The sequence below is a fragment of the Leptopilina heterotoma genome, unplaced genomic scaffold (genome assembly GCF_015476425.1).
Source record: "Leptopilina heterotoma isolate Lh14 unplaced genomic scaffold, ASM1547642v1 Lhet_0, whole genome shotgun sequence".
NCBI classification, from domain to species: domain Eukaryota; kingdom Metazoa; phylum Arthropoda; class Insecta; order Hymenoptera; family Figitidae; genus Leptopilina; species Leptopilina heterotoma.
This window is the reverse complement of record NW_025110811.1, coordinates 1,259,205-1,279,417: the sequence shown is the minus strand read 5'-3', so window position 1 is coordinate 1,279,417 and position 20,213 is coordinate 1,259,205. Positions and strand designations below refer to the sequence as shown.

At 23.5% G+C, this 20,213-nt stretch overlaps 3 protein-coding genes across 4 annotated transcripts; 1 reads left to right on the top strand and 2 right to left on the bottom strand.

Moving 5' to 3' along the window:
* Positions 1 to 895: 895 nt before the first annotated feature.
* On the bottom strand, positions 896 to 6,186 carry LOC122502718. The gene is made up of 7 exons (XM_043612930.1): positions 6,032 to 6,186; positions 5,405 to 5,896; positions 3,145 to 3,796; positions 2,730 to 2,984; positions 2,265 to 2,572; positions 1,416 to 2,043; positions 896 to 1,342 (listed from the first exon to the last, which is right to left on the bottom strand). The coding sequence occupies exons 2-7, from the start codon at positions 5,760 to 5,762 to the stop codon at positions 1,039 to 1,041; spliced, it is 2,505 nt and encodes an 834-aa protein (XP_043468865.1). The 5' UTR covers positions 5,763 to 5,896; positions 6,032 to 6,186; the 3' UTR covers positions 896 to 1,038.
* A 151-nt stretch (positions 6,187 to 6,337) lies between these two features.
* Positions 6,338 to 10,271, top strand: LOC122507879 (caspase-1-like). The gene is made up of 5 exons (XM_043620887.1): positions 6,338 to 6,575; positions 6,792 to 7,036; positions 7,169 to 7,474; positions 8,994 to 9,170; positions 9,361 to 10,271. The coding sequence occupies exons 1-5, from the start codon at positions 6,502 to 6,504 to the stop codon at positions 9,615 to 9,617; spliced, it is 1,059 nt and encodes a 352-aa protein (XP_043476822.1). The 5' UTR covers positions 6,338 to 6,501; the 3' UTR covers positions 9,618 to 10,271.
* On the bottom strand, positions 10,260 to 20,141 carry LOC122508152 (serine/arginine-rich splicing factor 7-like). 2 transcript variants are annotated; one of them, XM_043621413.1, is made up of 4 exons: positions 19,985 to 20,141; positions 16,140 to 16,579; positions 11,992 to 12,221; positions 10,260 to 10,537 (listed from the first exon to the last, which is right to left on the bottom strand). In XM_043621413.1, the coding sequence occupies exons 1-3, from the start codon at positions 19,991 to 19,993 to the stop codon at positions 11,996 to 11,998; spliced, it is 675 nt and encodes a 224-aa protein (XP_043477348.1). In that variant the 5' UTR covers positions 19,994 to 20,141; the 3' UTR covers positions 10,260 to 10,537; positions 11,992 to 11,995. The 2 variants fall into 2 exon arrangements, with proteins under 2 accessions (XP_043477348.1, XP_043477262.1); XM_043621327.1 differs by having other exon boundaries at positions 12,000 to 12,221.
* Between the last annotated feature and the right edge of the window lie 72 nt (positions 20,142 to 20,213).

Sequence of the window (20,213 nt, the reverse complement as noted above, 5' to 3'; positions counted from 1 at the left end):
TAATTGAATTCATTTAAAGAATTGTATTGAAATTTCAAAAAAATAATTGAAGTCCTGTAAGAAATTCTATTAAAATTGTATTTAAAATAATTGAATTTCTATGAAGAATTTTTTTAAAATTTATGAAATCTATTCAATTGTTTAGAACAGTTTGATTAAAACTTTTGAAAATAATTAAATTGTATAGAAGAATTTTATTTATTTTTTAAAACTAATAATTAATTGTTTGATTTGTTAACAAGTAATTGAATTTTCTCGAAGAATTCTTCAAAAATAATTCAATTCTTCTGAGAAATTCTATTAAAATTTCCTTAAAAACAATTGAATTCTATTAAAAAATTGTACCTATTGAAATTTCATTGAAAATAATTGAATTCTTGGCAGAAATTCTTTTAAAATTGTATTTAAAATAATTGAATTCCTTTCAAAAATTTATGAAAACAATTGAATTGTTTGGAAGGCTTTTATTAAAATTTTGAAAAATTATTGAATTGAAGAAAAGAATTTTAATTAATTTTAAAAATTAATAATTAATTGGTTGATTTGTTATAATAAGTGAATTTATTTTCTAATTTTAAATATGAAATTATTTCAAAAATGAATTCTTTGAGAAATGTTATTAAAATTATACATTCAAAATAATTGAATCCTTTCGAAGAATTGTATTGAAATTTTTAAAAATAATGCATTTTTTTGCTAAGAATTTTATTATTTACGAGAATAATAAAATTCCAGCGATGATTTTTATTAGATTTTTGGAATATAATTGAATTTGAAAGAATTTTCTCATAATTAAAAAAAATGTATGTAAAAATTAATTTCTCCTAACATCCACTTTCTTTTGGAGAGACACATTTATTTTAATAGTGAACAAAGGTAAAATAAACTCGTCTTCTATATGAAAATACATTTTAATAAAAAGTTCAAATAGATTATAAAGTATATTGATTATAAAAATGAAAATATTAAAAATAATTATTAAAATAGCAAAATTGAATTTTCATCATACCGATGTATCGATCATCATAAATTATCTGATCAACTTGAAGAATCTTCACTGCTTTCACTGTGATTTATTATTCTGCCAATTTTCTTTGCTTCCTTTTTAGTGATTGAAATCACAGTTTCAAAAAGATTTAACAATAAATCTGAACAATCATTTTCGAGGGCTGTGCGACAAACTTTTTCCGCATTCGACACATGCTTACGGAATACATTCAGAAAATAATCTGGAGTACTAAAGGTGCAATTCACATTTAGTTCAGTAGGATCCTGAAGGCAAAATGTTGTCTCCACTTTCAATGGAATTGCATTTTCTGTATTTTTCATGTACTCTACATACCTGTAAAAAAATTTTTTTTCTTGTTAATTTAACAGAAAAATAAACCAGAAGTAAAAAAAAGAAATTTTCCTACCTGTCCATACTTTTGGGTAGAATATTTAAATTTTTAAACGCCGCCTTTGGATGTGCATAACCATCAACTGGACAAATAACCAATTGCTCAAAGTCAAAAAATGCGTAGAAATCGAAAAAACCATGAAGCAATTCAGGAATGCTTTTGTACTGGAATGAAGGATATTGAATACATTCAAAATTCACTTGCCATCCGTCAATAATTTCGGGATCACAATTATTTTTCAACTCTATAACAGAAGGCACTAAATTCACATTTGGTTGTTGTAAATAAAATATGCACAACCATATTAATGAATAATTTGTTATCCTTCCCGTTTTAAAACCACAAAGTCTTGCCCAAAATTTAATTATCATTATAAATGTCTTGAGACAATTGTCATATGATAAATAATGTTTTATCAAGATTGTATTGTGAACTGTTAAACTGTTTTTAAATGATAGATTACAAGTGATTTTCTCTTTCTTGTCGGCAAATTTTATTATCGTCATCTTTCCTTTTTGCAATGATGTAATTTTCCTAAAGGAATTACTGCTCTCAAGTAATTGCATCAGTGCAATTGCGGATATTTTTCGAAATGTCAATACACTCGGCAGTGTATTCTTTTCATACGAACTGCTTATTTCAACTGGAAATTGAATTATTCATCAAATTAAATTATTTTCAAATTTTTTGATAAATACTTTACACGAATTCAATGATTTTCAATACAATAAATTAAAAATTTTAAAAATTCAAAAAGAAAACTTATTTAAAAAGTTAGGAAACAAAAAAGCAAACGGTAACTAAGTTACAATACAACGATTATTAATATATTTATTATTATATATTAATTAATAATTTAATTACCTATGTTTAAATATATATCCAAATCGGACTTTTTAAAGCATAGTCCAGTTACTATTGAACCTAACTGATGTATTTGACACATTGGAAATGATTGTCGAAAGAGTTGATTCAATTTTTCACAAACTGGTTCATAGCAATTTTTAATCACTTTTTCTATTAATGTGACTTCATTTAAAAATAGAGACAATTGACTTTCAAAAGTGGCATTCAATTCGAAATTACGTCTCAATCGTTTGTATTTTATTTTACGAACTTTTGGTTTAGCTGTCTTTTTTTTAGTCTCCAACGATAACTTTTCAAAGGTGACACTGCAAATTTCGAGTATGAATTAGTAAAATATTTTTACATTATTTAATTAAAATTTTGATATTTAACGTAAACGTTTACATTTAATTAAAAAGTTTATCTTTAACGTAAAGGTTTACCTTATAAATAAGAAAAATAGTTAATGACAATTAATTTTACCTTATATCATCAGGAATATTATTTTTTCTCGGTCTTTTCTTAAATAAATTTAAAAGCAGTTGAGAGGAGTCTTTTTCCAGACTTTTATCACAGATTTGCGCCGCCATAGAGGCATGCTCTCGAAAAGATTTAACGAATCGATTCGAAAGATTATCGGAACAATTTCTATTGAGTTCAATGGGATCTTGAATGCATAATGAACTTTCAGTATCAAATGGCAGAGCGTCTTCAGTATTTTCAATGTACTCCTTATACCTATTGAGAAAATTCATATTTAAAATTTACATAATATATTCACAATTTTAATTCACCTAATTAATAATTTACTATTAATAAAATCAACAATTTAATAAAATATTAATAAAATTAGTAATTTATTATTAATAGAATTAATAAATAATAGTAAAAAAAATACCTGTCCATACAATCTGGCAGTTTATCGACATTCTTAAAATTCTCCTTTCGATGTGCACAACCGTCAATTGGACAAATGACAAAATTTTCAAAATCAAAATTAGCGTAAAATTGAAAAAAACCAGAAAGCAATTGTGGAATCGATAATTCTCTCTTCACTGACGGATTTATAATACTTTCGTCAAAATTCACTTGCCATCCGTTAATAATATTTGGCTCAATTTCTTGTAATTTCATTAAAGGCGGCACCAAATTAACAGACGGTTGTTGTAAATAAAATATAAGTAACATTACCAAGCCGTAAGTTGTTATATACAATCCCGATGATTTAACCATGTAAATGTACTCTGTTGAAAGTGTACAAATTCTCGACCAGTATTTAATAATTACCATCAATGGCTTGAGACGAGGATCCATTGATAAGTAATGTTTTATTAAATGACTATTGTGAACACTGAAACCATTGCTAAAATGCATTTCGCAAGAAATATCTGTCTTTTTATCGACAAACTTAATTTTTGGAACTTTTGAAAATAATTTAACGTCACTGTAAGATTGTGTATTTCGATAAACAAGATTCTTTGCGGTTGTGAAGAATTTTTTGAAATTCACCGAATCAGCGACTTCATTATTTTCCATTTCATTTGATTCACCTGAAAATAATATTGAAGAGAATTATAAATATTTCAACGTGTATTTAACCCGTTGCCTGTTTCCGACCCACGGGTGGGTCGTGAAAAAGTATGGCCATAACTGTTTCCGACCCACCCGTGGGTCGTGTTCACTATCACTCAAAATAAATATAATTTGTATATAAATTGATAGATATTTTTCTTTATATCAAAATTATAAGAAATTATAAGGGTCATTAATGATATTTTAGAAAATAATTGAATAATTAGTTATAATTTAAATATATTATACTATTTGAAAAAGTATCAGATTCCGCTGGGCAGTTTGGGACAATCATGTTGCATTTTCCTCAAACAGTTAAGGGGTTAAATATTAAATTGCACTTTCAAAATATTATCAGGCTTCGTATTCGATAATTAATTTTAAAACAGTAGGAAAAAGTAGCTTAAAGAGCTTTTAAAAAATTGTATTACAAATAATTCAAATCCTGCGATGAAAATAATTGAATTCTGTCGAATAATTTTATTAAAGTTTTTGGGAAAAAATTGAATTGTTTCGAAGAATTTCATTAAAATTTGTTGATAAAAATTAAATTATTTCAAGGAATTTAATTAAATTTGTATAGAAATTAATTAAATTATTCTGAAAAATGTTATCGACATTTCTGAAAATAATTGAATTTTTTCGAAGAATTTTATTAAAATTAAAATTAAGAAAAAGAATTGATTTTCATGTGAAAAATTTCATTATTTATGAATATAATTGAATTCTTTAGAAGTTTATTAAAATTTGTGAACACAATTAAATTCTTTCGAGGAATTTTATTATTTATTAAAATAATTGATTTCTGGACAAAAAAATGAGTTAATATTTTTTAAAATAATTAAATTATATTGAAGAATTTTATTAAAATTTGTGAAAATAATTGAATTCTTTCCAGGAATTCAATAAAAATTGTATTGAAAATTATTGAATACTGGCGTAAAAATTTTGTTACTATTTTTAATAATAGAATTTCTGAAAAGAATTTTATTATATTTACAAACATAATTGAATTATTGACGATAATTTATTAAAATTTTTGAACATAATTGAATTCTTGCAAAGAATTTTATAAAAATCTATTTAAATAATTGACTTTTTTCGAAAAATATTAGGAAATTTCTGTTTTAAATAATTGAATTCCTGTGAAAATTTTTTTATTTAAGAAAACAATAATTGAGTGTTTGCGAAGAATTTTATTATCTATGAAAATAATTGAATTCTCACGAAGTATTTGATTTATTTACTACAATAATGGAATTCTTGCAAATAATTCCTGCCAAGAATTTTATTAAATGTATGAAAATAATTGAATTTTTTCACTTTTTTCAACGAATTTATTTAAAATTGAATAGAAGAAAAATTAACTCCTGATATATAGAATTTAATTAAAAAATATTAAAAAGTTATTAAAAATAATTGAATTCTTTCGAGAAATTTTATTAAAATTGTATAAAATAGTAGTAAATAGTAGGTTTTAGTAGATGAGTGCGAGGTCTGCCATAATAAAAGTAAATCATAGAATTTAGTTTACAATTCTTTTGATTTACATTTAAAATTTTGTTTTTGTTAAACAATTTTTATACCTATGTTGACAAACATTTTCAAGTGATCGTTTTTCAAGCACAATCCAGTTAATGTTGAACCAATTTGTTGCAATGTACACATTGGAAACGATTGTCTCAATGCCTTTTTCAAACGTGAACATATTCTTTTGTAGTTGGGATTATTTTCAACAAGTGGTGCAACCATCTTTAGAAAAGTCTTTAATTGACTCTCGAAATTGTCCGAATTCTCCAGTGCTGTCAATAATTCTTCGAGTTCAACATTTTCCTCAATCTGTTCGGTTAACATTTTCATTACATGATTTTTCCCCGACAAATGTCCTTTTAATGCATGTTCCTTAGGGAACGAAACTTGACAAATATCGCAAAATTTCGTCATTTTAGAATATAGTTTTCTTTTTTGTTTAAATTCCCCACACAACACACAAATTTCTTTTTTTCGTTTTCAACGAAATTTTCTATTAGAAAATTAACGACAAAAACTTTCTCTATTCATTATATTCATTTAATTGCCTGAAAATAAAAATTGTCAAATTTATCAATTAATCAATTACTTAACTGGCATAATATTGGTAAAACAATGAATTTAATGAAATGAATAAAAATATAAATTAAATGATAAATTATTAATAAAAAAAAATTATTTACATCAACAATTTTTGTCAAATAATTAAAAATTTTCCTCCAGTTTTGACAATTCTCAATAACATTTTGTAAAACAGCATATTAAAAATGAAAAGCACAACACAAAAATAGAAAAAACGTGAAATAATTTGAAATTGACTGAAAAAAATACGATGTAAATAATCTTAATCATAGAAAAAATTAAGCTAGAAGGGTGAGTAACATATTTTTCAAGCTCTTGTCTATTTTGTGTACGCACCTTTATTGTCACAACTTTTCGACTCTATGCTTCTCAGACCTGGTTTTATCTGTCAAATAAGTGTCACGTGACACAAAAACAGTGGGGAAAAGTCGCACACACCGGTTTGTTTGCGGATAAAAAGATAAGAATTATTATTATATTAACATTTCCCAGAATTATTTCTCATTAACGCTTTAGTGTACATTTTTACCTTTCAATCATTCAATTGAACAAATATCAGATTCTCAAGAAAATGTCAGAAGAATCAAGTGATAGTGGCTGTAAGTCTCTGCTTAATATTACACAAATCTTGGCGAAGAAAAACAGGTAATTAGAAATATTTACATTAACAATTTTAACAATTTTTATTATCCGAATTAACCAAAAAAGTATTTTATTCAAAATAGTATTTTATTTCAAATTAAATACATATTTTTCCGAGTATAAATACGTCATTTCTATTTCATTCCAAACTATCCAGAAGATTTGTTTTATAAGTGCGCAATTTATAGAGAATTGTAATATTTTACTATTTCTACTTAGATCCAAGGAATATTTACAAACAGCTCCTACGAAAAAGAATGCAATGTACTATAATATGAAACATCCGAAACGTGGGAGCGCTTTAATTTTTAATCATGATTTATTTACAAATAAAAAATTACCACAACGAATGGAGGCAAAGATTGATTGTGAAATTCTTTCCAATATTCTCAAGAGTCTTGATTTTGAGATAAAAATATATGATAATTTGAATTACAAGGAAATTGTTAAAACTTTAGAAAAAGGTAAGATTGTAAACCTCACTTTACTTTTTTTTAATTTTTAATTAAACGCATATTATTGATATTTTTTAAAAATAAAATAAAAAAGAGTGAAAATAAAGTTCTAGTTTTTTTTACGAAGTTCTTAAATTTCAGTTGCTAAAGAAGATCATTCGGATGCTGATTGTTTGTTCGTCGCTGTTCTTACCTATGGAAATTTTGATTTACTACACGCTCGTGATAATTATTACAAAAGTGAAATAATATGGAAGAGTTTTTATGCTGACAAATGTCCCACTCTTTGTGGAAAACCAAAATTATTTATCATTCAAGGCTGTCAATGTGATGAGTTAAATAAGCTTGTCCTTCAAAAACGAACAGTAACAGAAGATGGATCATGTGGAAAAAATTTCTGTATTCCAAATCAAGCAGATTTTCTCATCTTTTTTAGCAGCAATTGCAGTATGTAAATTTCTTTTTGAAAAAATTTTTTATACTAATCTTTCTTAAAAAAATTTATATTAATAATCGGCTTTTCATAATTTTTCAATAATTTTTCTCTTTAAACGGTTCAAATTTCATAATTAGGGAAATTCTAATTCAATATTTTCAAAAATAAATAGTAACAAAAGTTACTTAATTCATTTAAATACTTTTGAGAAATTTAACTAAAATTGTATTGAAAATAATGAAATTTTTTAGAGAAATTTTATTATAATTGAATCAATTGAAAATAATTGAATTCGTATGAAGAATTTCATTATTTACGAAGATAATTGAATTCTTGCGAAGAATTTAATTAAAGTTTTTGAAAATAATCCTTTTTTTAATAATTTTAATTGCAGATTTTTAAAATAATTGAATTTTTCAAAGAACTAATTTCAAATTTAAAAAAAAATTGTATTTATTACTAATATTGTAATTAGAAATTTGGTTATTGAATTTTATTAAAAATTTTTAAATAATTAAATTCATTCAAAGAATTTTAATAAAATTTTTTTAATTTATAGCATTTCTTTAATTTCTTTTACAAATGTAATCAATTTTGTTAATAACTGAAATTAATAATTTTATTATTAAATGTTATCAAAATTATTGATGAAAAATTGAATTCTTTTGAAAAAATTTACAAGAATTTTCAAAAAATAATTAAATTTTTTGAAAATATTGTAATTTTTTAAATGAATGTTATTATAAGTAATTGAATTTTAGAAAGACTTTCATTTCATAATTTTAAAATAATAATTGAAAATAAAATTTTAATTATTGAATTTTATTACAAAATTTTTTTTTAACAGTGAAATTCGACCAAGAATTTTATTAAAATTTTTTAAAAATTATTGAATTTTTTAAAATCGTATCGACAATAATTGATGTTTTGCAATAAATTTTATTAAAATTTTTAGAAAATATTTGAAATATTCTCAGAATTTTATTAAAATTGAAAAAAAATTGAATTCATTGAATGAATTTTACTACAATTTTGAAAATAATTGCATTTTACAAAGAATAATAATTAAAATTAAAATTTTTGATTCTATTAAGATTTTTGAAATAATAGAATTCGGCAAGGAATTTTATTACAATTTAAAAAAAGGTAATTCAATTATTTTGAGAAATATTATAAAAATTGTTCTGAAAATAATTCAAGTTTTGCGATAAGTTTTATTAGAATTTTTAGAAAATAATTGGAATCTCAGAATTTTATTAAAATTTGTAAAAAAAATAATTGAATTCATTTCAAGAATTTTATTAGGATTATGAAAATAATTGAATTGCGAAAAAATTAATTTTTTGAAAATAATTTAATTCTTACCATAAATTTTATTAAAAATGTAAAAAAAAATAATTGACTTTCTTCGAAAAATTTTATTATAATTGCAGAAAATAATAAATAGTAATAATTAATTACTTACTTAATAAGTGAATTTTTTTTAAATTTACAATTTGAAATTATTCAAAAATCGAATTTAATTTTTAGTGAGTATGACAGCAGAAGAGAAGAAATGTAAAAAAGTGAAGAAATCAAAAAATATGAGTTGCCAAAAAACCGTAGCAGACGGTAATGCATTAGGATCCGGCTGTCGTCAGATTGACACTCCCAGTGACGAGGAGATGATTATCGATGACGAAACAATGAACACAGATGAAGGAAGTCGTAAGTTTTTATCAATGACACATATTTTTTATTTACTAAAGATTTATTTTTTTATTTATTTATTATTTATTAATTAAAATATTTATTTACTAAAGATCTTTTTCTTTTAATACGTTATTTATAATGTAATTATTATGTAATGTAATAATATAATTAAAATAATATAATTAATAATTATAATAATTTTCAGTTTCTTCGGACTTGAAGAAAACTGGTTCACTGTTCATAAAATCATTGTGTCAACAATTACGTGAGAATGGAACTATTTACGATATTCACACAATATTAACATATACAATTCAATTAGTTGTCGCTGATTTTGAAAACAAGAATAAAGAAGAAATCAAAGAAGAAGGACAAAAGGAATTTGAAATTCCCTACTTTGTAACAATGTTAACGCGATTATTACAATTTAATACAAAAATTAAGCGCTCCTTGCCCAAATGAATAGTTTTATTAGAATAGATTTCTAAGAGAAATATGTGGCAGTATTTTTAAGAACTATTTTTAGTTAATTTTAATGAAATTTATTTTTATTGAATTGTTTTTACTTTTAAAAGACATTTTTTTAAAAAATATTTTATACTAATCTCGAATATTTTCGAGATATTTTTTTTATTTTATATTACATTCCAGAATGAAATAGTGTATTTTATATATAATTTGTTGTTACTTATAGTTTTATCAGTATAACATTTAAAAAATCAAAAAATTCTTCCTTGCATTTTCTTATTAATGCACAAAAAAAAAAATTAAAAATAGGTAAACTAATCTGTAGTATAAATATAGAATTAAACATTGTAATTAAAAACTATTTGTAAAATACAGAAAGACTAACAATGTTACAAATTTCTAAGCTATAGATTTTTATCCAACATAGATTTAAAATTTTATCTTTTGTCAATATTAAGGGTTCATTAAAATTTTATGTTACGATACAACATAAAGGTACAACTTTGAATTTTATTCATTTTATTAATTTCATTCGATTAAGCTTGCTTTGAAAATTTGTCCAATTGTCGAATTGTGAAAATGTGATTTTTAATTAAATCTAAATTCTGAAATTAAATGTGTAAATAAAGAAAGCAATTTGACGAAAAATGACATTTTATTAATAGTCCAGTTAATCTTGAACATGTATTAATTAAGAAATATAATAAGGAAATGAAAATGAATTACGGATCAATATAATTCCGTATTTAAAAAGAATGTTAAGAACTGAAAAATGATTCATATTCACTGAAAATTCGCATTTTGTGATATACGTTTAAAATAAAAAAAGCGATTTTATTGAATGTATATTGGAATAATGAATATGTCCTGATGCTTAATCATCTCGAGACGATCCATTTGTCACTTTATCCTTCCTGGAATGTAAAACAAAACGAAACTAATTAAATATTTTTCTTATAATTTTCCTTAAAAACATAATATATACGTGTATAAAATATTTGTCACTTCGCGTTGAAAGGTATCCTTAGCTCGTAAAAATTTTTTTGGTAAAGTTGATTGTTAGCTTTATCTGAATAAATAGTTCCTTTTTAATTTAATTAAATTCAAAATATTTTTTATGCAATAAATTATCACATCAAAAATACTTGCTACAAAAATTTGATTTCATATTTCCCTGACATTTCCCTAATTTCCGGACAGAATTTTAACTTTTTTCCTGATTCCTATAAAAAAATTCAAGAGAAGTTTCATTTAAAAAAAATCAAAAAACATAATTTTTAGAAGTAAAACTTTAATTTTAAATTAGAAGTTGAGTTTCTCAGAAACCTAACTTTTTCCGAATTTTAAATCAAATTATTTAAAACTTAAATATATTTTTCAAATATACATTAAATTATTAATTTCCTTGCAGGAATTGAAATTTTTTAAAAATTATATAATCAAATTATTTCTTAAAATTCCAATTGTTTTTAACTAAAATCTCTACTAAATTAATTATGATAAATAACTTTTAAAAAAAAGAAAATATTTGTATTGAAATATTCAAATATTTTAGTTAAAAATTTTCTGAAATCCAATTATTTTTGAAAATTGCAACAGGTTTTAAATAAAATTTTTTTGTGTTAATTATAATTTGGAACGTCATCAAAAAAATTATTCAATAACTAAATTAATATTAAACAAATAATATGAAAAATTAACATATCATTCTTAAATAAAAAACAATTGTTAAATATTTTCAATAATTTTCCATGAGGAAAATTGTATTATTTAGAAAAATAATCCAATTCTTGCAAAGAAGTATTTATAAGAAGTATTTATAAATATTATTGAATTGTTTCGCTGAGTTTATCTATTAAAATTTTAGAAAATAATTTAATTTTTTAGAAAAATTTTATTAAACATTTCAAAAATAATTAAATTCCTAAGAAAATTAGTATTATTTAGAAAAATAATTGAATTCGTGTGAAGAATTTTATTATTTAGATAAATAATTGAATTTCGCTCGCTAGCTTAACATTTGTTAGTTTAAGGAAAATTCTTAAATTCTATCTAAAATTTTAAAGTTTTTAAAAAATGTTTTTGACCACCAAAGACTAAAATTTTTGTAGCAATTCTAAAAATTTGACTATTTTCCATTAAATTTGATAAAATTCGGAATAAAGGTTTAAATATGAATAAATACTTTTTCTTATTTATTAAAATTTGATCCTATTTGTATATTTTCAATTCAAAAGTGAAAAGTACACCTTAAAAATTATTTGGAGCAAAGATACTTTTTTTTTATCCTCGCCGTACGTCACATTATGCAATTTTTGAAATTAAAAATTAAAAAAAAAAAATACTCAACACTTTATAAAACATTTACCATTTTACCTGCTGCGGGATCTTGATGCGGATCTAGATTTTGATCGGCGAGGACTCCTTTCCTTTGAATTTGATCGACCCTTGCTGCGTGATCTTTCTCTCTCATGACGTGTCTTGCTGCGTGATCTGCTCCTCGATGATGATCTTGATCTACTGCGCTTGCCCCTCGATCTTGAGCGTGAACGCGAGCGTGATCGTGAGCGTGAATGAGAACGTGATCTGGATGGAGACCTATAATAATCACAAAATGAATAAATAAAAACTGAAATCTACAAGTTTTGCCTGCAAAAACATATTCTTTATATTAAAGAAAAAAAAAGTATAAAAATATTTTCCAAAAAACTATTTACAAATATTAAAACTTGGATCCAACACTATTCTACGATGCTCATCAATATTTTTCTCTAAAAAAACAGTTTTGAGAGAAAAATTTCTTATATCCTGTTAAAGAACAATCTTATTAAATTTCGAATCGGTAATTACTAATACTTTTTTTCTTTTCACCGTTCTTAATAATAACCTTCATTTTTTAAAAAGAAATATGTGTTAAACAAAAATCATCTTGACAATCACCAACCTGTAGATTTAAAGTATTTTTATTTTTTTGTCGATTAAAAAAATAAATAAAACTAAAAAGCTTGGAATAAGCAGAAACAAAAAATGAAAGAATAAAATAAATTTAGTCAAAAAATGGACAATTTTAATTTCAAGTTTGAAATAAACGTTAATTAAAAAGAAAAATGCAGATTTCGTTTCAAATTATAAATAAAGAAATAAGAAAGTGATTTAATAATAATATATATCAGAGTACGCTGATTTCACGATTAGAAAAAATTTTTCTTTTTGTATTAATTTTAGAACAAATTAATTTAAGGTCTATTTGAGAAAATAAAACTTTGATTCGTTCCTTTTCTCAACGCTATTTTCCCACAGTTTTTGAAAATTAAAATACTTTCGTTTTATAGTTTGAATTAAAAAGAAATTAATTTAGCAGGGATTGTTACGAAAATTTAGTTTCTGAGTTGATGCAAAACTAAATTAAACGAGCTGAGTTTAATTTCGTGTCGACATGAAACGAAATTAACAAACTGAATTTAAAAGTGAAATTTAATTTATTTCAAGCAAAAAAAAAATTACAGCAAGAAACAAAATATTTTAGGAAATAATATAAATAGGTACAAATCGTAATGACAGAATCTAATAATAAAGTAGAAAAAGTGAAACCGATACAGGCCTCGGATCGATTTATAAAAACCAAAAGAAAAGTCGCTTTAACTCTTCCAAAATTCAATTATTTTCAAGAAATTTTAACTAAAATTCTTTTCTTTTTTTTGAAAGTTCTTTAAGAAAAGGAAAGTTCAGTTTAAAATGCGTCAAAAATTCAACTGTTTTCTATTCAATTTTAATTCAAATTTTTTGAAAACTGAATTCTTTACAATTTTAAAATTTAATTATTTCTAAACATTTCTATCATAATTCACCCGAAATTCATATTATTTTCTATAATTTTTAATTAATATTCTTGTTTAAATCAATTATTTAAATACAAAAATTCAATTATTCCATAAAAAATAAAAAAAAAAGTTATAAAAATTACAACTGTAATTTAATTCCAAATTTTTTTTTTTTTTAATTTTTAACAAAAATCATTATTATTTTGAAAATTCTAATGAATTTTGTAAAATTAATTATTCTTTTAGAGAATTTAATTAAAATATATTAAAAATAATTGAATGTGGCAACGAATTTTATTATTTATGAAAATAATTGTATTCTTGAGAAGCGTTTTATTTATTTAACAAAATAATTGAATTTTTTCGACAAATTTAATTAAAAATTGAATAGAAAAAAATTAACTTATATATAAAATAATTTAATTCCTGGGAAGAATTTTATGAAAATAATTGAATCCCCTATAAAAAATTTTATTATTTATGAAAATTATTGAATTCTTGAAAATAATTTTATTTATTCATCAAAATAATTGAATTCTTTCAATTTTTACAAGAAATTTAATTAAAATTGTATTGAAAATAATTGAATTGTTGCGAAGAATTTCATAATATATTATGGAAATAATTGAATCTGGCAAAGAATTTTATTATTTATACAAATAATTTAATTCTAGCGTAGAATTTTATAAGTTTGAAAATAATTGAATCTGGCAAAGAATTTTATTATTTTTGAAAATAATTGAATTTTTGTGAAGAATTTTATTTATTTATCAAAAATAATTGAATCTGGCAAAGATTTTAATTATTTATCAAAAATAATTTAATTCTTGCAAATTTTTTCGACGAATTCAATTAAAATTATATTGAAAATAATTGAATTCTGATACAGAATTTTATAAAAATTTATTTAAAATAATTGGATTCTTTCGAGAAATTTTAATAAAATTGAAAGCGCAACTTTTATAAAAATTCAATTATTTTCTGAATTTTTAAATAAAATTATTCGCAAAAAAAATTAATAAATAATCATTTTTTGATAATTTTTTAAGAATTAAATTATTGAAAATAATTTCAATTTCAATTCTGGGAATTTCAATTATTGTTAGAAATAGAAAAAATTGAATTCTCTTATTTTCTTCTTTCTGGAAATTGAATATTTTTCCAGTACTTTTGATAAAATTCCCTGTCTTTTCCCTGTTCATGTGGCGACTCTGATTTTTTTTGAAAATCGAAGAAATTTGCCTATTTCGGAAAATAGTCAAAATATCCGAGGCCTGTAAATTTAAATTTCGAGTCAACACGAAACTAAATTTTCAATTTAGTTTTCCTTCATCATCGATCCTTGGAATTTAGAGAAACAAAAATAGAAAAAAAAGCAAAGATCTAGACGAATAGAAAATTCGTCACCGGGTCATATCGTATGTATTCCTAAGTCGATCAATTTTTTTTGTTTTGTTTTTTGTTTTGTAAATTTGATAAAATTTGATAATCTATATACCATCTTCAGTAGCAGATCTATAGGAGACAGTGGAGGTACGCGCGTGATGGCAATGTCAGAAGGGGAGGACGGAGAGTAGTAGATTATGCAGGTGGAATCTCGCGAAGGGTTTAGATGGAGAGACGAAGAATGGCTAGAACAGAACACCGTCTTTCACGGCTGAAAAAAATATACTTTTTCTCTCGGTGTCTGCCTTTCTCTCTCTCTCTCACTCTCTCACACAGTGATTTTTCGCCTACGTTTCTATTGAGACCAACAAGAGACACACGAAGTTCACAAACAGTGAGTCGAATGGAGAAGGCCATTGGTTCTACCAGAAGAGGAGTAGTGTACTTTTGACGTGCATTCTCTCAGTTTTCTAGGGTGATTGATGGTCAGGTAGAGAAGAATCGAAGTGCGTAGAACAATAAAGCGCAGTCACTTCGTCGATCGTGGACGTTTGTTTGTGTTTGACTCTCTCGTTCGCAGAGTGCAGAAGTAAACCCAAAGTAGGTGGGGTGCTCTACGCTGTAACTACGCAGTGTGTGTCACAAACTCAACCCCAAGGTGAATCTCGCGAGAATCTCTGATCTCTGGCTACACATTTTCACGTGTGTGCGCCTGTGTTCAGCCGCATCTCCTATAAATAACGGGGAGCATTACATCGGCATCATCGTTCAATATGGAAATCCATATTTTTTTTTATTTTTTATTCGCAATTTTCTCGATTTATTATTTTTTTTTACTTATTTCACAATTTCTTACCGTATTTTTTTTTGTTCTTTCTCTCTTTGTTCACCCCTATGACTTAAGAGTTAAGTTAGTAAACAATTGCAGGCTAAGATTAGACACTAGACCCACTGGCTCAAAGGATAAAGCACAGGATAATGGAGGGTATCTATTCTAATATTTTAAAAAATCCTACTCTCTTCCACTTGTTTAAAATTACCACTTGTTTACTTTAAACAAAATCACTAGTTTCAATAAATTTACTCTTCATTAATATAATAATAAAAAAATGAGAATGTAATAATCACTTTAAAAGTAAAAGATTCGATTTATTTTCCAAAATCGAATCTAATACTTCAAGGAAATAATTGTGAAGGAAAAAACAGTAGAGTAGATAAAAAAAATCTGAAAATGGGAATAACAGAAAGAAAAGAAGAGAAGAGAAAAAAATAGAAAACGAAATAGAGAATTTTGAAAAAAGTTACGAACCTGCGTCGACGACTTCCTCGGCCATGTCGGGGACAATCTCTCGCGTAATGTCCACGTTCGCCACACTCGTAGCAACGATCCTCGGGATGGAATGGTCTGCCACCTCCGCCACCGCCTCCTCCACCACCTCCTCCTCCTCCACCACCACCTCCGCCGCCGCCACCACGTCTCGATGAACCACGATCTCTAAGTCTCTTTCCGTTTGATGGTTCAACGCGTGCACGTCGACCGCATATTGTCCGACCATCCAAACCCCTCACTGCATCCTCGGCATCACGAGCATCCTCAAATTCAACGAATGCAAAACCTGGGGGATTTCGTGCAACCCAGACATTTCTCAATGGTCCATAATAGGAGAAGGCATCCTCGAGTTCTTGCTTCGTTGCATTACTTCCAAGATCACCCACATAGACTTTACAGTCCGAGGGGTATCTCGACATCTGGAAATTAATAAATTCAACATTATAGTATTAGAAAATCAATCCTGTTTCTTTTTTTTTTAAAGTTATAAAAAATTAATTCTTTTTGGCAGAAAAAAATAAAAATCTATTTTTTGATAACTTTATTTAATATTTTTCAAAAAAATTAGTTCTACAAAATATTAGTTAAAAGTAAGAAAAATTCAATTATTATCTAAAATTGTAACTGAAATTAATTTTTAAATTTAATTTTTATTAGAAAATTCTACAAGAATTCAATTATTTAAATACAAAAATAAATAATTTATTGAAAAATCAATCAAATAATTAAATTTTTTCAACGAATTTTAATAAAAATTTTAAGAATAATTACGTTTTTCGAGAAATATTAATAAAATTGTATTAAAAATAATTGAAATTCTGCAATGAGTTTTACATTATTTATGAATAGAATTGAATTCCTAAAAAAAATTTTATTATTTATAAAAATAATAAAATTATGGAGAAGAATTTTATTATTTATAATTATGAAAATAATTCAATTTTGGTAAAAATTGTAATACTTATGAAAGTAATTAAATTTTTGCAAAGAATTTTCTTAAAACTTTTAAAAATAATAAAAATCCTGCGATGAGATTTATTATTTATAAAAATAATTGAATTATTAAGAAGAATTTATTAAAAATTTTTGAAAATAATTGAATTTCGGAAAAAAATGTAATTATTTGGAAAGAAGAATTGATATTTTGACGAGAATTCAATTTATTATTTAAATAAGAAAATAAATAATTTATTGCATAATTGAGTTGTTTTTAAAAATTGAATTCTCATAAAGAATTTTATAAACAAAATTTTTAAATAATTGAATTCTTTCATCAAATTTTAATTAAATTTTTAAGAATAATTGAAAATAATTGAAATCCTACGCTGAGATTTATTATTTATAAAAATAATTGAATTCTTAAAAATTTATTAATCATTTTTTGAAAATAATTGAATTTTGGAAAAGAATTTAATTATTTAGAAAGATAATTGATATTTTGACGAGAATTCAATTATTTAAATACGAAAATAAATAATTTATTGAATAATTGAATTCAAGTGAAATTTTTATTATTTATGAATTATGAAAATAATTAAATTATTGCGAAGAAATTTATAAAAAAAATTTGCAAATAATTAAATTTCCGTGTGAAATAGTAAATATTAAAAATCATTGAATTCAGGAAAATTTTTGAAAATAATTGAAATTTTGCCAAAAATATTATTAAAATTTTTAAAAATAATTGAAATTCGGAAAAGAATTTTATTATTTATAAAGATAATTGCCAATTTGACAAGAATTTTTTAATAATTTTTGAACATAATTGAATTTCTTTAAAAAATTTTATTACTTTTAAAAACAATTGAATTTTCATGCTTTGATTTTATAGAAAATTTTATTTTACGAAATTTAATAGATTTCCTTCGAATACGAATAAATTATTCATTTTTATTTGAAGAAATAAATATTAGCGATACTCTGAATGGTTTTAAAATTCAATAATTACGACAAAAAAAAACAATTTAATTACATTTGAAAAAAAAATTTTAATGAGCAATTTTCGTATTTTTAATTTATTAAGTCATTTAGTAATTTAGTTTCAATAACATATTAATCAAATTCCTCGAAAGAATTTAATTATATTTAATATGTTTATAATTATTAAGATTCTTCTTTACATCAATTTAATTGTTTTCAAAAATTTTAATAAAATTCTTAGCAAAAAATTCAATAATTTTTAAAAATCCATAAATACAATTAATTCTCGAAAAACTTTATAATTTTTAAATAATATCAAATTAAAAAATTTACAAAAAAATCACTTATTAAATAATTATTATTTTCAGAGATTTTAATAAAGTTCTTCAAAAGAATTAAATTATTTTTAATACAATTTTAATTAAATTTCTTGTAAAAATTCAATTATTTTTAAAAATTTTAATAAAATTCTTCACAGAAATTCAATTATTTCCGAAAGTAATAAAATTCTTCGCAGAAATTCAATTATTCATAAAAATTCAATAATTGTCAAAGTTAATAAAATTTATAATAAGAATTGAATTATTTTCATAAATAATGAAATTCTTTACAGGAAATTAAATTACTTTCATTACAATTCAATTATTTTCAAAAAGTTAATAAATTTCTTCATTATTTCCATAAATAATAAAATTCCTCACAAGAATTTAACTTCTCTTAAATTCAAAGAATTAGGTAACTACTTTCATGTTTTAAAATGTTAAATTAAATTTACAAATTAAGTTATGATTTTAAATTCAAAACAATTTTGTTTAATTAATTTTTGTTATTGTTCAATCTTGAAAACATTAAATTATACGATAATGAACGATAATATCAACATTATTTTATTAATTTAAAGAATTTAATGAATTTAAAAACATTTAGAAAGTTTATAAAGAAAATTAATGAAACAAAAATTAAATAACAAAAAAACAAACAAAAAACAACTTTAAACTCCAAAAACATCAATACAATACAACGATTATTAATTATTAATTTATATATAAAATAAAATAAAATTTTTATAGAAGAATCTCGTGAAATGTGTATATTTCAAGATAGTATATCTCTCATTTAAAATTCACGAATAACAATCGGAAAAAAAATTATTATTCTTTCAAAATGATAAATTATTCTCAAGAGAGAAATTGAAAGACGTAATCAATACTTTCTAAGTAATCACTTTAAAAGTCGCTTGATGTGCGTCATAACTATAATGTACGGTGAATAATAATTAACCTTAATTATTGATGTATAAACGATGGTATACAATAAAATTGATTTCCCCCAGAACTAAACAGGAATATTCATATCTAAACTTTTGGACAAGTTTTATCCATTATTCACCTGCTTGGAAATTATCGAAAATATTTGTCACAATTATATATAGTTAATTTGATAAAAGCGATAAAGGAATTTTTACATTAATCCTAACCTTAACGTTTATAAACAAATGATAAAATGAATAAAATTGAAAAATCTGTGTAAATATTTATTTTCTTTTAGTAAATAAAGTAAAACTTCAATTTTAATTCCGGTTCCAAATTTGTAATCTTTTCTTTAAAACTCTTGCGTGAAAACTTACGAAATGAAAAATATAATAATAATTTATACACTCATAAATAATGTGATAAAATAAAAATTGTTTTGAATTAATAATGAAGTGATCGAAAAAACTGATTAGCATAAATGCTGTCGATGAAATTAAAAGATTGGAGTCAAAAAATGCTTGATTAAAAAGTGAGAACAACGTATAATGAACGTGATAAAACAAAGACGAAGAATGTTTGCAACTTTTGTGTATACATATAGGACATAATTTATTATAATATAGAAATTGCGTAGTGGATAATTAAACTAACCTTATTCATGTTTGCTTTGATTTCTAGCTTTCCTTGATTGTTGTATTTTGTCAAAAATTCGACTAATAAAACACCATTTTCACGAAGCTTTGCTTGAACTCAAGGCAAAAAGATGCGATCGATCGTGTTTCCGAAAGTCAAGATGGCTTCCTTCCTGTTAGTATTTATTGACCAATCACAGAGCAGCTACTTCAGGGCTGTCACTATAACTCTTTTTTAAAGGGTTAAA